Genomic DNA, 18,176 nt, shown 5'->3' with positions numbered 1-18,176 from the left:
TATATTCTCACTGCCCTAACACAACCTTGTGTTTTGTATTGAAAGTGAATTATTAGTTTTCATTATTTTCCCAACAGCCTTGCAACATTAATGATTTTTCTTTAAAGCCATATATCCTGGAATCAGCAGCTGAACTAGATCATATCAATGATCCACGAAAGGCCTTCTCTCTGGTGCTGACCCAGAATGGCTGATGTCTAGGAAGGTTCAACAACACAGCAAGCAAACTCCAGAACATCCCCTAAGATCTATCACCTTACTGCAGTTTAAGTGGAGTTGGTACTTTATCAGGAGCCCTGTACACCTAAACAGACACAAACATCAGTTTCTTCCACATCAACCATTTCCTTCAAGTCTGTATTTTTTTTTTTTTTTACTTTTGCTTTTATTAGAACAAGGGGCCTAATTTACAAACACAAAGCTTCTCTCTTGAATTTTGCCCCTATAAGCTGTCTGGAATTTTCCTGCTACATGCATAGACCTAAACAGATGAATCCTACGTCTCTATCTATCCTTGTAGGGTTAGCCTGTTGAACAGATGATATATAATCACCAAATATGGTCCTCTCGGGTTGAGATACAGTTTTATAGCATGGTTAGGAAAAGATCATCCATACAAGGAAGACAGAACCCTGCCTTAACACAGCACATAATGTAACACAGATGGTCCTAAGCTGAGCAGAGACTTTTTTTTAAGATGTCACAGGAAGATGTGGAATAAATGATGTTACAAACGCTGAGCAGAACTCGGCCTGGGAGGCAGAGCCTGGCAAGGCACTGTAGGTCCCTGTAAGTACCGTGCTTCCCCACCAGACACGGCTGTACAACATTGCCACCATGCGGGACAACGCCAAACTGCCTTCAAACAGCAACATTTTTCCACTTCTGCAGCTAGAAAGAGAAATTGTATGCTTTCAAGGACTCCAAATATTCAGATTTTATGATACAAAATAATAACAAAAATTTGATTATTTTTTATTGAATTGGCCATTCCAACCTACTTTTGAATGAAAACTATTTAACCAGCAAGTTAGTCCAGTCCTACCCTTTGTGGAGCTAACTGTGGAAAGCAAATATTTATAAATATTTATTTTATTACCCTTACAGCAACTTTCCAATACCTAAAGGGGGCCTACAAGAAAGATGTGGAGAGACTCTTTACCAGGGGCCGTAGTGGTAGGATAAGGACTAACAGTTTTAAACTAAAAGAGGGGAGATTCAGATTAGACATCAGGAAGAAATTCTTTACTCAGAGGGTGGTGAGGCACTGGCACAGGCTGCCCAGAGAAGCTATGGATGCCCCATCCCTGGAGGTGTTCAAGGCGAGGCTAGATGGGGTTTGGGCAACCTGGTCTGGTGGGAGGTATCTATATTTCTATGACTAGGAGAGAGGGCTGTAACTGAAATGCACCTCTTAAGAGTTATTGTACTGAGTTTTCATTCTGTAAATGCATCTTCAGATTGCAACAGATAGCATTTCTCTTGCAGCAAAGGAAATTTTCATCAGAAAGCATCCCTACAGCTCAGAAAAAAAAATCCCCTGAAAATACAAATTAAAATTTTTATGACTTATATATGGAGAAAAATCATGGCCTACTGAAGTCCTCATACAAACTCCATTCCACTTCAAGGAAGGCTGGATTCAACTACGAAGCTTTTCAAACAGAAATGGTGAATTTGACTATCCTGAGACATTTTAAAGGCAGAGGAAGACAAAGGGCAGAGACTGATATTTAGACTGCATTAAGTAGTACTTCTGATAATCTGGTCAAAGATGGTCACTGAAGTTTGGGTACTCAAACTTGGAAAACATGTAGAAAAATGTGGAAGAAACTGTCCTGTGATCTAAATTGCCACCGCCTGACTCTCAAAACAGACAAACAGGCCTGAAATTCCTTTTACCCACTTCAACTTAAAACTACAAGTGAAAGATTATTCATTACCAATACATAGCAATGATGCCCCAAGACAATGAATGGATCAGGGTACATTTGCTGCTACCCAGTTTGCATTAATGCCTACTATTTTGCCTGCTAAAACATCGACACCTGACTTCTCCATGACTGTGGAAGTTTTCCAAGTGATCTTCATTACAATTGACTTCGAAAAATCAAGCCTTACAATTTATGAACCCTAACAAGAAATGCAGTTACGGAAGAAGCAAGGATCGCTTTGAGCAATATTTGAAGGTTTCTGTGAACATCTCAAGAGCTGGGGCAGGAGGAGATCTGAAATCATAGCTCTCTCTCTTCCCTAACATAATTCTTTATAAGAGATTGTGATAAGGAGGAAGTGTGGAAGTGATGATTATGCTACATCACAAATAAAAAGAATACTCTGCAAGTGTGAAATGTATTCCAGCCTAGCATTACAAACTGCTCTATCAGTAATAATTAAGTCTTAGAAGAGCATTGTGAGGTAAGAAATTACAATTCTCCTTACTCTAAATATGGAGACAGAAGGCACAAGGCAAGAAAGTGCTAATTTATCCTAGCTGTACAGGCAGGAGTTCATCATTTCCACTCCCTAAAAAAAGTGAGAAGAGAAAGCCCTGGTGCACTCTAAAGAAGGAGGAGAAGGAGTCTCCTGTAAAACAAGGAATGTCAAAGAGCTAACAGACCAGTCTTGCAAGGTTCCGTGTCTTCCTGAGTGGAAGGAGGAAGTGACATGTGAGGAAGCCAAGGCATTTGTAGGCTAGGTAAAGAGGGCAAAGAGGTTTGGAGCAGTCTCTAACTTTTCATACAGTAGTAATAATCACACACACATACACACAACCCTGATTACAATGCGACCAATGCAGCAAGTTTAGAGTACCAATAGGGAGCTATAAATAATTCAACCCTTTACTTTTTAACTACATAGCAAAACTCTACACAAAGCACTTGGTTAGACTAGAGAGCCTTCTAAGAGTAAACAAGCAAGCGTTGTCCTTGCTCCCAAATTCATTTCACCAACTGAAGAAGCATTAAGGAGGTTTAAGTAGGATTACCGCACTCAGCCTTTATTTTGGTACAAAAGCAGCTGTATTGCCACCATTTCAACAACAGGCAAAGAGAAATAGCTGCAAAAGTTAGTAAGAGCCTTCACCTACTTGTGCTATCCCAGCAATAAAGGCATTAAAGCAGGTTGAAACACGCATTTTTTGTGGTGCAATCATGAAGCATCCTTCCTGCTGGTCATAACCAAGCAGGACATACAGATGGCGCTTGACTGTGTTAAAAGCTTTAGCACTGCTGATGTCCGACTCAGCGCTGCTCTCATCCTTTGCCATGAACTTCATTAGCACAGTAATCAGCTGATGAACAGTCTGGTGATCAATCCCAGCATCCTCTGGCAGTAGGTCTTTTATTGTATTATCATTCTCTGGGGAGGGTTGTCCTATCAGTACAAGAGACAATGGTATCAGACACTGGAAAAGACTGCAAGAAGGATCCACCATACATCACAAAGTTCTTCCACGGCCAATTGCTCTATTTCTGCCCAAATACACGTGGGCGATGTCACAGGAGAGACGGGCATGCATTTTTGATGGCGCTGTTCCTCTATTGCTTCAGACTCAACAGCACAGTACTATATACTAAGTATACTGAATTCCATTTTTCAGCTTTCCCATATTTACCAGAACTGCTCGTCTTCCCATCCCAGTTCCTCTCTGACAAGTTGAGTATTACCCTTCCTTTACTTTCATGTGCATTAAAAGAGAATCAAATTTCATGGTCATCAAATTCTCATCTGGCCTAGTTTTCAGTTTTCCTTAGCAAACAACAGACATTAGACTTTGCCAGTTAAGAATGCACCAAATGGCAAAGGTAGGAAGTAGGGAAAATTCTACCCAATACTGATTAAAAAAGAATGAAGATTTCCCATTTTAACATTGCGTCCATACTTCTCTCAGATAACATGGGCCAAAATGTAGGCATTGTAACTGTTTATGTTTGAGACACTATGTAATATGTGAAAACTGAGGTGGCTTTTTCCCAGAGAAGACTCTTAAGACTTCATTTATAAACTCAGAATGGAAATAATCAAACAGTCATACTTCGCATTGTTGTCAGGTGAAAGACTAGAAGCTACTTACAAAGCACAATGAAGCTGAAGTGCTGCCTCTCTCTGTCCAAGCAGAACAGACTCACTGCACATAACAGTCACTAACTGGATATGAATTTTCATTTTCAAATTCCAGTATTTTTTAAATGCAGTATTTCCAGTTATTTTTTAGACCTGCCTTTGGAGTTATCCTCTTCCATCTCACCCTAGGTGTAAGGCTTTTTCTATTATTAAAGATCATTAGTGCTTAGCAGTTCCTACAATAGCATCTGAAACCATGAAAAGCAGCAGCTATTTCACACATCAGTGTATAAGGTTATTTTATTAAATCATTCTGAATATGTGCATGGCTAGAGCACAGTGAGGAATACTATTCCAACTTGTTCTATTTTAAAAGAGTAAATTAAATTAAATGCCTTCATAAATAAAAAATATATAATTGTATTATAGTTTTATTATATATGCATTATATGTGAAATTTTTAAAAAATTGGCTAGGGTAATCAAGTAAGTAAGAACAGATAATACTATTTTGACAGCATCAAAAGTGATCACATTTTAAAATTAAGTTTTTATTACATCATTAATTTTAGTTTGTTCTGTAAATACTGTTACTATTAATTAAAATTGGTGCTAAAATGTATTCAGATATATTTTCTAATCTGTGGTTAAAAATCTATCTTACAATGAATAATTGTGATAAAGCAAGGTGGTATGAAACAGAATTGCAAAATGATCTATTTGTTTTCATTTAATGGATAAGTCTTTTCAAGTATTGGAAATTGCCCTTATTTTTGCAAGAACTGTTTAAGTTGAAGTTTGTAGGACTGACCGTACAAGTAAGATTAGCTTAAATTATGATCTTGCATTTGGATTGTGCAAGGATTACTTTTAGATCTAGAAAAAACAGATGAGCATGAGGACTAGTTCATTTAAGTGGTATGCATAAAATAAATTATTTTCTACCACAGATGTACAGACTATGTTTAAGAGTTGGTTAGGTCCTTAGAAGAATGAGATACGTTCAGTACTGTCATTGCAAAGTGTTAACAAACGTAAGTCAAACCTTCAAAAAAAACCATTAAGATTTCAGAACGAAAGAATAAACAGTGGGCAGATAGAGAGGGATAGCCATTTGAGGGTGAGGCGTTGGCAGCAATAGCTAGCTGCCTCTGAACAACCTCCCGCCAGCCCTGAAGTAGTACATAAAACTGGGGACAACTTTCAGTACAAATCTAGAACAAAATTGCAATTTACACTTTTTGGAACCATGCTGTGCTTGTTTCCAGAAGGGAGTAGATCTTGAAAATAGCTTTCATCTTGCATAAGTTTATCTCACGAGTCAGCTAGAAAGCAAGCACTAGTGTCTTCATTTTCCTTTCCCTTCAAAACACTCCCCTCCTCTTCACACCCACCTGGTGTTTGCTCTGGTGTTCCGCCAAGTGCTGGAGCAGACTGCTCATGTCTGGTCAAGCTCACAGCTTAAAAAAAAATAACAAACAAACAAATAACAACAAAAAATAAACAAGAACAGCTCTGTTTAAATAAGCAGCACTCATGACTTAAACTTCAGCATACATTCAGTGCTAGCATATTTATGTTCATTTACTCATGCACTGTTGTCAGGCAGTGAGTGTAACCATTTGAAATGTCACTTCTGTGCTATATAGATTTTGTGCACCCTGTTGTGTAACTCTAGTTTTCTCCATCGTTCGGTTTTGCTGGTGTAAGAGTCATCCCACAGGAGCACCTGTGCAGGACCAGAAGTGGGTCAAGAAGAGTTCCAAAATATGGTGTTGCCTAGTTTGGAGAAAATATATAAACCTTTTAACCTAACAGCCCACTAGTGCCTAGGTTTGAACATTTTATCAGTTCCCATATAGGGGTAGGAGCAATGCAAGAGGTCCAATCTGAATATAAGACAACTCCGTGCTCGTGAAATTCTCTAAATTAGACTGTGTGTAAGCTTTAGTTTTACTTTGAATAATATCTGTACGTTGTTTCATACAGGCCTATGATTTTTGACCACCTAGGCCCTCCTATGCAAGCTGGCAGGAAGAACGTGTTGCATGGACACTGTTTTCTTATTTTCTTGACAAAGGAATTCTGAAGATTCCCAACAGAACATTTGAGAACTTAACAGTTCTTTTTAAGATGTGTAAGCACATGCTGCATACTAATTTGTTAATTGCAATTATTCAGCAGTGTAACCAAGGAAATTTTCTATAAGCATTATATCTATTTTCGACAAAATTACTGTGTATTAGCCACAAATAAAAAATAAGATTTATCCACAAACTAGTTTTGGAGTATTTTGTCCCAGCATTTTAAACAAACACAGGACAAACGTAATGTTTTGTCTATGTTCCTTGTCAAACACACTAACTTATTACCTGAACACTGCCTAAATCAGTCAAAAACCTAGATTTGCTATCCTGCTTAGATAAATATTGACAATTCCATTGTTTACCTAGCAATAGGATACAAACCTAAGGGAGAAGGTAAGTCTTGTCACAAAAATATAAATAGATACTCAACGAATTTTGGTGGTTAAGGTTTCTGGGAGGGAGAGCGCTCTCTTTGACTCCACTGGTCCCTTCACACTGTCCCTCAGGGAACGCACACTCTTCTGACGGTTACGTGCGAAACGAGCCCTCTTGATCTTCCACATTGCTGCATCACTGAGGTTGGCGACATTTGTCCGGACAGCAGTGATAGCTTTGCAAATGCAATTGACCAAGTTAGGATTCATTCCACAGCATGGTGAGGCCCTAATGCTGCCAAGTGCCAAATGCAACTGGGCCCCAGGTCCCACTCAAGTCAAGAAAGCTTCATATGGGTTCAAGGGGTCCATCTGCAAGGAACTCATTTGCATCTTCTCATTCTGAAATCCATAAAACCCCAAAGAGATTAACTGTGTTTAAAAAATAATGATGTCCCTTCCTTCTACGAGACTGGACAAAAACAGACTCCTGAACCAAACTGAATTTCGGGCTATGGGAATTTGAGGTGCCCTCTATTTATAATGGCAGAAATCGCATGAATATGGACCACATTTAGTGTACTCAAATCCAAAGCGGCCTCCAGTTTTACCCCAGACTGACCTCATGTCCTGCCTACACCTATCATCCTGGATCAGTGCCTCCAAAATGCTATGAGGGTGATTATGTGTTTATAGTTGTGTTACCAGCAGTATCACTGCATGTCTTAATGGAGTCACTAACACTTTTCTATACTTATGTCTAGAGTGCATTCAAATGGAGTTTTAGTATCTGAGTGACTACAGTCAGTGACCCCATCCCTAGCACCACTTATGCCTTTGAAAAGTCAAAGAGAAAGGTTCAAAGTAATCTTGAAAAGCATCTTTTGACCTTACATCTGCAACTAGAGGAGCTAGAAACCACTGCTGAGATTCCCTTCTCAGGCCACAGCAGTATATCCCTGCTTTGTGCCAAGGTACTCACATATGAAGATGAAGAAAATATGTTTGCAGCTCCACTTCTTATGTGGATGCAGCAGGAGCACCTGTGCTTTTTTAGGGCTCTATGCAAGCACAGAAGGCATTAGGCTGCTGAGGGAGCATATGCTGTCCAAACAGCAGTTTCTCACCTCCTCCAAGCAAATCAGATGGAAATAGGCCTGCCTCATGGTCGATCACTTGGGTAAGGAAGTTTTCCATTACTCAGCATATTAAACAATCATGCACAAATTATTTTAAGCCCCGCCCACACACACACCCTGCAGCAGTGAATGAAGAGAGACATAGTATCTCAACAACAAACCAAGTACAAACAGGACAAACTTTTGCTTTAGTCACTACAGGAATAGCTAACTGAGCACTGGCTCTAAGAATCTGTGTACCTCTTGCGCTGTGCCCCATGCATTTGCTTGTGTTTCAAGGACCATGCAGCTCCTAGGGCTATCTTTGTACGTATCATTACAGAACAGGGTCAGATGTGACCTTTGAGAATAGCAATGCTGATAGTATAAAGGCATCTACAGAAGAACAAGTGGGTTAATGCAGGTTGCAGTTGAGTGATTACAGAACCATACCATGTTTCAGCCAAGGCTGGCAATTAAATCGTATTGAGAGTAAAATATGATGCCCAAAGGTGCAATGGAATGTAATCTAATCTGCATTCAGGCATTCAAAAAGTGCTCACTTTGAGTTACTCTCTTCTGGCCTGCAAGATTACTTAGTTTCAGACAATTTATACAAGTGAGGCCTACATTTCTCTCAGACCCTTTAACACAGCTGAAATTCCAGAAGCTGATAAAAGGTGATCAGATTGATTTGGACTCTGCTTACTTGTTGGGAAAGGGAATTCTTTGTTGCAGTCCAGATGAAGCTGTGCTTCCAGAGACAAGGTCTCAAAGCGATTCACAAAAAACTCCCAGCTCAAAGCTGGAATATCCGCTTTTAGAAAATGAAGTAGCAAAAGCTTACTAAGAATTGTGGGCCTGTCCTTGACAACTGTGTCAAACTGGAAATCGAGGCAGAGGCAAAGACCCTATAGAGAAAAACAACAACAACAACAACACAGTACTGAGATGTGAAGATAATAAACATTTTTTTAAAACAAAGGAGGGTCAAAGTTCTAACTTCTCCCCACAGTTCTTAAAGGATAAAAATTTAGCTTCTTTTCCTTTCTCCTTTAATTCAGGACTAATACTACTGATACCAAAGGAAAAGGTAAGTAAGGACATAAACAAATATGATGTTTAAAATGGGAAGTTTCCAAGGTTTTGAGGAATACAAAAGTATGGGCAAAAGTTCTGTCTTACTACACATTTGATTTGCAATATCAAAGTATTCTTTTCACAAATCCCTAGGTGAGAAAAGGCTTACCTTTATGTAACTGAATCAAGCCCTTGATTAGAAAAATAATGAATTGCCAAGCCCAAACAGAAAAAGGATTATGTGGTGAAATGTATCAGAAGGAATTTGAGTCATAAAATGCTTCTCTATTTTATCTGCACTAGAATTTTGGGCATACTGTAAAGACTTAGGTTTGAAAAGTAAATCCAGACATTAAATATGTAACTGCAAGATACTGGGACCAGTCTGTGTTCTTCGGTGAACTATGCATTTATTTTTCTTAGTTCAAAAGAATTCAAGTTCTCTGGAAACTATTTTGAAAAGATTCTATATGGAATAAAATTAGCAAGTATTAACGGCATTTCATAGGCAGCAGCACTAAACTTTTTAAAATACATTTTAATTATGACCTCTAGAGAACTAGAATTGAATTTTATACTATGAGATATTTTTTTCCCTCAATATCTTATTTGTTTACATAGGCTTTGATCTATTTTTATATTCACTTTTTTTCAATCATGATAATTTTCATTGGCAAGGCTTCTCACATGCTTAAAATTATATGTCTAAGTAAGTTTTGCAAATATTAAGGCCATGTTTGGTTTTGCTTGAATGTATTTTCTCGCTATCAGCTCAACAGGATGTAATGAGAATTGTAAAACCTTCTAGTTTTAAAATGAAAACTGTCATTACGTTTTAAAACAATAAAAACATTTACAGCTTTCTACGATAACAGCTCAAATGTCATAGTAATCCTTTGTAGTCATCAAAGCTGGGGCTCAGGCAGTATCTTTCCCATGTGTATATGTCAAACACCAAGACCTATAAGGCTTGTCTAAAGAGGTATCAGCACTGACTGTGCCACTGTCCATGTGAACCATTTTGAACGTTGGGTCAAAACTCAAATTCCCGTTTCAATGCATTTTTCCCCTGTATAATGAACCTACCTGTAAAGCTGGCCGTTTTATGGTGTCAAGCAATAGTCCAGCTCTTGTAGCTACTGCTGGGTTGACATCTTCCACAGCAGTCAGGAAACAGCAGAATGCATGAGCCAAAGAGTACTTCAGTAGGTGGTTTTTTGTCACAGAGTGGATATCCAAAAATCTGCACAACACAGCCACTTTCTCCACTGTAGCAGCCCCCAGAGAAAGAAAATATGAATATTAATTTAGACAATGGCTTCTTTATGCCCTTCATGTCTTAATAATTGTATCTCTCCTAGAAATATGCACATCTTAGAAAGTAGCAACAAAGAACAGCTGGGAGGTGTTATTGTGATTTTGGTCTTGCTCTGATTATCCAGAATGCCTTATGTTCTCCTCTATTCTATTGCATTTTTGTGCCATGGTTTTGTACCCAACTACCTCCCAAACTCTCCATACCAGCAAAAAGATGTAATCACCCATTACAAGTCTCATCAGTTACAGCAGAGAAAGCTCTAGCTCTTCAGTGAAGCAACAAGGAGTAAATAGCATATGTTTCTCAGACCTACCTGCTTCAAACCTCATCTTCCAATCTTTGCTGTTAAAATTGCTGTTTATGATTGTCCAGAAAATGTCGGCTCCGTGGGGAAGCGAAAGTGCATGAAGAAGAAGCGGGACTGCCAGGGAAGAAAGCTGAGAGAATTCAGACTTCACAACTCCCCATAAGCTGGAAAGACCAAACACAGCAAGTACACTTATAAAAGCACTCCCTTGACATACTTTCTTCTAAATGCCCACACTATACTGTTAGAGGGAATGCACTTTTTGTGGAAATCTCTGTAAGCCATCCTGAGCCTTTATGCGAATACTGCAGAGTTGCTGTTAGGTGAATAGAGCCACTTGGAAATCTTCAAATGCAACAGTTTTTCTTGAAAATCCAGGTTCAAATATTCCTAACATTGAAACACTTTAGATTTAACAAGATTTTTCCTAATTCATGGCACAACTGCCATGAAACATAATCTGTGCTATAAATCATCATTTTCAAAGTGACCAAGTTCAGCACACGAGCCATGTCAACCTCCTTGACATCATGAGTCACGTACATTCACAAATCATTATGATAACCAATACTCACTATTTATTTGTTTCTTAGCAAAAGTTTGAGTGTTGTAGGATAAACTGCCAATAGCTGACTCTAACTTCAAGGTCTTACAAGTTCAGACTGCTTCCTGAAGCTCTTATTCTGTAATTCTGTGGTTCTAAAGACTTTTTTTTTCCCCAATGAGAATGCCTTCTGCAAAATTGATATTTTTTGACAAAATTCTCCTTGTACTTTTTTTTAAAATTTATTTATTATTAAAAGAAAGCCTACGTGGGATAACCTAAAAGAGAAATAACCCTGGGATTAAGTGAATTGAACACTCCATTTTAGGTCACTTCAGGCCACCAGTATGGGAGTTTTAATACTTAGACCACATGCCCTCACTTCAACATTGGGCTAGGGGTTCTCATATTTGGTTCCTGTGCAGCACTTTGTTCTCTTCTTTTTGAGCTGTTTCACTACTCTTTTAAAGTGTGGCTACAGCCTGAAGAAGGATCTCAGGCAGAGAGGCAGAGTTTTAATCTTATCTCTCTTGAAGTACAACACCTCAAGCAAACAGAATATAATGAACTGAACAATACCAGAACTTATTTCCAGACAGATTCAGGGCAATATGAAATGCTTATCAATGTTTCATTAGACCCCAAAACCTTCCCATTTCTCTAGGGGTACAGAAAAAAAAATTACACACTTTGAATTAACTCAAAATATTTTTATTTTTTTTTTAATACGGTAGCAGAGATTAAAAGGCCTTTGCTCAACTGTACATTCACCTCTTTTAGGATTAAAGGTGTTCAGGTAACATAGGACTGGACAGTGGAGGGTACCTTGGCTCCATTTGAAGCTTCATAATTAAGTCTATCCAATGTGCCCTTATACAGCTACTTAAACTTTCCACGCTTCTCTATGACCTTCTGTTAATATTCTCTATTAAACCTGCAAATTCTTTAATATCACAAATGAATGTATAGTTAGGGAATCAAAAAAGTACAAAAACAAAACTTGTGATAAAAACCTACCTTGCAATCAGCATGTGATCTTGAATATAGGCAAGAAATTGTGGATGGTCCTTTCTTGCTATATACAGGCATTCCCCATGAAGACAAAGAATCTTCAGACAGTTCAGCATGTTAAAAAGAATGTCTGGTTCTTCAAATCTCGACATTTCCTGTGTAAGCAAGATGCACTACTCTCAACACAGTGAAACCACTTAACTAAAAATTCATACTACACAAACATCATTAATTTTACCTGCAGTATTGTGTATATGAGCTTCAAGGTAACTGGAAGTTGCTGATAACAAAATTTTCTTTCTGTGTCATTCTTTATTGCTGTTAAAAAAGTAAGTTACATAAATTGGTGACAAATTCCCCTCATTTGTTGATTCAAAGTGAAACTAAAGAATGTGAAAGTAATCAGAGGTAAATTAATTCTTGCTACAGTAACATTGATGTCAGTTGAGTTACAACTGCACAGAATTTGGCATATAATGTTTTGCTACTTTATATGTCCACAAAGCCAAGATTTCTTCTAATGCTTTTTGAGAGTCAGTCACACTTGCAGTCAACATAATACAGCCTTCCTGTTGATATGTTGAATTAACTGCATGAGAAAAAAGTGACTATGCATTATTGGACCTGAAAAACTGCTTCAAAACCTTGTATTCTATGTAAGTGGAATGTTTCATTTAAAGCCTTACTTAAATACTCTGTCTTCTCACCCTGAACCTACCAGCATTTTCTGTGGTCTCTGTGTGATTTCCTGGGTTTTCTCCATGTTTTGGTGCTGATTTGTCATCTTCTTCTCCTTCAGTTCCTATAATAAACTCAGGTCTAGTATACAGAAGACTATCCTCGAGGTTATCTGTGGGCTCCTTTAAGAACATAGTAAGTTAAATTCATTTCTTGATGTTTTCTGTATACGTTAAGCCATATGCTGTTGTTTAATATTTAGTGTGGATAAGCTGAGCCAAAATGAGGCAGACACTGTCCAGTTTCCATGTACACTCATGCATTCAAATCACCTGCATATCTAAAATTCTGCATCAGCAAATGGATACGGACAATAAGACTGTGTTTCAAACATGGATTTAAGCGATAGCACTTAACAGCTATTGTGTATGCATATTGGAGCTGAGGGGCATCCAATCACACTGATTTCACTAAACCTGTCCTCCTTTCTCAGCATTTTCAACAATCAAGCATCAGCTAAGATTTTTTAAGTTGCCCACTTGACATCTGATTCTCTCAAAGTCAATAATCATTTGAAGATACCCACTCTTAGCTTTTAAAAGATGAAAAGCACTAAGTATTAACATTTCACATTTTATTTAAGATGGTATCATAGGAGTGTACTTCCAAACCAGACAATGGTGAAAGAGAGAAGAGTTCATACTGGATGAATATTGCCATCTTCCCTGTGTTCTCTGAATCAATTCAAACTTAGGAGATTATAAATTCAGTGGCATTTTTGCTTTAACCTCCCAACTCTTCCATGCCATCACAACACAATGAGCAAAATGAAGTAGAGGAGTTTCAGCATGCCAGTAACAGAGGTCCTTTCTTGCTGTACTTACCACAAGTCTGATTTCTTCTTTTGGAGCAAGCTGTTCCAGCAGCTCAAAACCCAGCTGGTAACAGAGAATGCTGGACTGACAAAGACCACATTCTACTGCTTTTTCATCTTTCTGACAGCTGTGAGAACCACCCCAAGGTGCCTGTAACACATTGTTTATGATGGATATTATATCTTTTGAAATGCTGTTCTCTAAGCCCAAAGTGACACCATCATCCTGGAGTTCCATCTGAAAGAGAGTGAAAAGAATAAGGACTTACTATTTATTTAAAAAAAAATAGAGCGCAGTCATGCCTATTCCTGCATTTCTTCCAGTGTATTGCATTACTGGGATGAGAACTGAGATAAACTGTGACTCACAATTTTAAATTGCCACTGATGTTCAGGACAAAGCTTGAATAGCTGGAGTAAGATTTTGAAGGTAATTAGACAATTTCAAGCACAGGATCCATTAACATTACCTGGAGACAGTTATCCAAAACACTTGGGCTTAGATTCACAATGTATAACTTTACCTACCCAATAATTATGCATCTAATCTAAGCCCATCAACAAGCCTCTGCTTCTAGTCTGTAGAAATAACCATATCTCCAAGGAGAAGTTAATTTCATTGATATGAGGCACCTAAAATGATGTGGAGGTATCTACCTTCTCTTCGCTGACCATGAACCCATAACTCTTGTATGGGTAAAGCCACATGAAAGCTGCAGAAAGATTTCAATGCCTTGTACTTCATGCCAGTCCCACAGCATAAAGGGACTCAATACAGGATTAAAGCAGAGACAAAAGTGACTACAGAACTTCACTGTCCCTCAACATGGATGATTTTCTTCTGCAAGTACCTGCTTCAAGATGAGATCAAACATTAGAATGAAGCAATTAAGATTCATTTCATCATCCTCACAGTCAAAGTCAATTGTCTTTCCACTGGGGTGTCCAAAGTTCTTGAAGGGACTGTGAAAAGGACTACGTATTGGACTCCGAAATGGGCTCTGGAAGGGACTTGGGAAAGGACTCAGCATGTTGTGCTGAACTCTGCGCCCAGGGTCAGAAGCAACGCTTACCTGAAGACACATAAGATAAACATGTCCAAATGAATGTTAAGCACTTAAGCAATTTCATCCTATACAAGACTGTGGTAAATGTCTAGAACTTTGTCTAGACATTTTGTCTAGACATTGTCTAGAACTTAGTGATATGGTTTAGTGGAGGTCTTGTTAGTGTTAGGACAGAGGTTGGACTAGATGATCTTGGAGGTCTCTTCCAACCTAGACGATTCTGTGATTCTGTGATTTGATAGCCTTACTATTTCGTTTGGTAGCTTTTTTTTTTTTTTGAATTTATGTATGTCCCTTAGTGCCATTAAATGATAAAATATGGTATAAGTATAATAATCATATTCTACACAGATGTATGTATTCTCTTAGGTTAAATGGCTGTCATTCATTACCTTATTTCCACTAAGAAGGAATTTTATCATCACAAATAAAACAGAAAATTGGTGCAGGCAGTAAAGTGGTCATCAAGTTACAACGATCTTCCCCATGATCCAGACATACCAGCTTCAATACCAGGAAGCTAATAAATGTGGGTACCTCACAGTACTCACAGCAGTATAACTAAGGCTATACCAAGGGTACAGGTAGCTGGAAATGAACTAGATATAACAATAGCAAGACATGCACTTCTGCACAGATTTACATTCAACCACCACAGGCCACCTACAACACCATCAGAACCTCCAATTGTTCCAAGGAGATAAACAGTTAAGTAACACAAGGTCTATTTTTAGGCCAGCTATGGTCTGCAATATCAGACAGTAAGATTGTCCATTTTTTTCTGCTTAGTTTAGAAGTGGTTACAGGCTAGTTGTACTCTCTACTGAGCTACATCAGAGTTTAGAAGGACTACAAGAAAAGAATCATCAATTGCCTAGATGCTGTAGGTCCTTAAATCTAAAGATCTGACCTTTGAACACCACTTCTTCTGTCCCTGAAGCATTCAGTAGGAGACTACTGGGAATTTAATCACATCAGCCCAAGTATGGGTAATGCCTACATGTTTGCAAACATTTTCTTCCAGACAGACAAGTTTCCTTGACATCAATTTTTGCATCTCTTGGAGGGGGAAAAATGCAAGAAAACAGAAATAAATTTTGTTCTGTCACCCTCCCAGAACATCCCTAGGACCACCAAATTTGTACCTGAATGCCAAAACTCACTCTGGGTGACCAGTTGTCCAAAAAACAAAACAAAACAAACAAACAAAAAAACTGTTGTTAACAGCCATTAAAAGAAAATGAAGAGAATGAAATAGATGGAAAAGATACCATGACAAACACACCACAAATATCCCAACTGAGTTCATGGAGGAAAAACTGTGCAGTTAACTCCCATACTTGCATTATCTTGACACTGACCAGGTGACGGAGAGGTATTAACTGAAGAAGCCATGCCAATTTTCTTTCACTCTCAAAATTTGTTTTGTGTTTCCAATCAAATGTTGCCATACTGAAAAATGACTTTTTAAATTTTCACAGGCATTCTCTTAGGAAAATTATTCAAAGGAAAAGAATAAGCAGGATAAATAACTGTTACCCTCCGAGCTGCAAGATTTCCCGCCAGTTCACTGGCTCTGGATTTTCTTTGATTTGCTAACTCTTTTACAGAATTAACTCCATCAGAAAACATGCTGATTAGTAACTGAAGAGGAACAACAATGTCAAGTTCAGATAACACCTGAGGAAAGACAATAAGTAAAAAAAAGTATGAGTTTTGAGATTGGTAAAAAATATCAGCTACGTTATACGCATAGTTATCACATCATATTGAGTTCAGCAAGTTTCATGCATTTAATTTTGGGATTTGGTCATGTGAGATGAGAGCTTAAGTTTCTCTTCAAATCAGGGCAAAAGAGAACTGGCCAAAAAAGTGCATTTTCAAAATATTTGTTGGCATGATGCTTGGTGCACATTGCGAACAGTTTTATGCACAAACACATAGGTATGTGAAACTGTTCCACAAAAAAGTTTATGCAAAGCTAAAATATTACAAATACTTGGATGAATAACTATCTTCATTATTACCTAAAACAGAATTCCTGTATTTATTCTAACAATCCAGCCAGAATGGTAGCCTACAGATGTCAATATACTGAGAAGATTGGTTATCTGCAAATCACTGTGGTAATATGAATGAATAATGAAGATTACCAGTATTATTCTGAGATGCCGTGGAAAATTTTATACCCTTTTGAACTGACTGTCCCCAAAGCTGACATGATTTTTCCTGTTGTATTTGAATACGAACATTGGGTGAATGTCAGTGAATATGGACAAATGGGCAAATATAGCACAAGACTGCCAGAGAAGCAGAAAGCTTGGTGGGTACAGAGGTAGTCTGATCCAGTTCTTCTTATGTGGGAATGACTACAGCTGCTTCTAGAGTTTGGAATTAATTTTGGAATTTACAGACCAAATTCTGTGGAGACTAAAGAGTTCTGCTGGCAGAAAGAGATAACTGAATGGCCCTAAAGATACAACCAAAGGGAAAAGAATTCCCAGGCTTCCTGTATATTGTTGTGATAGGCTAGTAACGTAGAGCTTCCCAGGACCTGTCTACCAACCACAAGGGGCAGAAAGGTTCCATAATCCCTTGTAAGTGGCTTCTTTTTTTCCTCTCAAAATCATAAGCTGCATCAGCATGACTTCTCAAGAGAGTACACTTACATGCAGCCAAAGCAATGCTTGCTCTTGCACAGAGGATGGATACCCTGTGAATCGACAACTAATGAAGCCAAACATCTCCTCCATGGAGAAAGGGAGAGGGCAAAGTTCAATGTCAAACATTTTGCTGAAAAGGAGAACAAAAACATAGCATGGCTGAATTACCACAACATACACTGTGTAAGGTATGAAAACAGAAAACTAGTAGAAAGGCAATCTCATAACCAGCACTGATGACGCTTCTGGTGTTTTATTTGCATCCTCATTCTCCAGGGGAGTTGTGCTAGGTTGATGATACCACCTGTCCTGGTTCCACATTATCACCCTGAATTTATTGATACACCTTAAGAATTTGTACCACATCCCATCTCCTGCCCAGTTTCACTTGATTTCAAAATCCAATGTACAGGAAAATTTTCATCTTACCACTCCATCACTATTCCTTATTCACGCTAAACACATTTTCATCAGTCCCTACAAATGCAAAATTACAGGCAGTTTCAGAGCATTTTACACGGTAAAAAGCAATGTGAAGCTGGATTGTGAAAGGTATACACCAAACATGAAATTATGACTCCAGCAGTCACTACCCCTATTCTGGCATTTTGTTTGCTCAATGGGGGAAGATACTAGCTAAATCAATAAAATCAACTCTCTTTCAGTGCCAGCTCTATTAATCCCCAATATTTCTCAACAGCTGGCCAGGAGAAAGATGCTTCCTTCACCATGCTACAGGAAGCCACTGAAAGTGTGCCTTGTTCAGAGCAAAGAAGCTGATTCAAGGATATCAGCAGCAATAAAAGGAAACTTTCCCAAAGCTGAACTGCTCTAGTCTAAATATAATTCATGAAAAATTCAGCAGCATTCACTTGCTAGTCTATTGCACACAGGAGAGCAGGCGGAATGGCATTTTTATTCTTTGTCAACATTTTATTGCACTAATACCCTCAAAAATCAACATATACAATGATAAAATGGTTTCTAC

At 38.2% G+C, this 18,176-nt stretch overlaps 1 protein-coding gene across 18 annotated transcripts in view; it reads right to left on the bottom strand.

The window, feature by feature from the left end:
- UNC79 (unc-79 homolog, NALCN channel complex subunit) overlaps positions 1-18,176 on the bottom strand; it is a 102,439-nt gene that overhangs the window by 54,545 nt on the left and 29,718 nt on the right. For 13 of the 18 annotated variants that reach the window (XR_010831977.1, XM_048070395.2, XM_048070402.2 and 10 more), the window contains 13 exons: positions 17,195-17,318; positions 16,065-16,205; positions 14,310-14,531; positions 13,469-13,696; positions 12,625-12,766; positions 12,145-12,227; positions 11,913-12,061; positions 10,358-10,515; positions 9,813-9,994; positions 8,356-8,557; positions 6,585-6,764; positions 5,462-5,527; positions 3,092-3,378 (listed from right to left, as the gene is read on the bottom strand). Coding sequence is in view for 17 of the 18 variants with exons in the window: in XM_048070395.2 (XP_047926352.2) it covers positions 3,092-3,378; positions 5,462-5,527; positions 6,585-6,764; positions 8,356-8,557; positions 9,813-9,994; positions 10,358-10,515; positions 11,913-12,061; positions 12,145-12,227; positions 12,625-12,766; positions 13,469-13,696; positions 14,310-14,531; positions 16,065-16,205; positions 17,195-17,318 (2,164 nt within the window). In the remaining variant the exon portion in view is untranslated. The remainder of the gene's footprint in view (positions 1-3,091; positions 3,379-5,461; positions 5,528-6,584; positions 6,765-8,355; positions 8,558-9,812; positions 9,995-10,357; positions 10,516-11,912; positions 12,062-12,144; positions 12,228-12,624; positions 12,767-13,468; positions 13,697-14,309; positions 14,532-16,064; positions 16,206-17,194; positions 17,319-18,176) is intronic. The other 5 variants (XM_048070396.2, XM_048070399.2, XM_048070415.2 and 2 more) reach the window with 2 other exon arrangements.

The sequence above is a fragment of the Anser cygnoides genome, chromosome 5 (genome assembly GCF_040182565.1).
Source record: "Anser cygnoides isolate HZ-2024a breed goose chromosome 5, Taihu_goose_T2T_genome, whole genome shotgun sequence".
Classification (NCBI taxonomy): Eukaryota; Metazoa; Chordata; class Aves; order Anseriformes; family Anatidae; genus Anser; species Anser cygnoides.
This window is presented reverse-complemented; position numbering and strand designations above follow the sequence as displayed.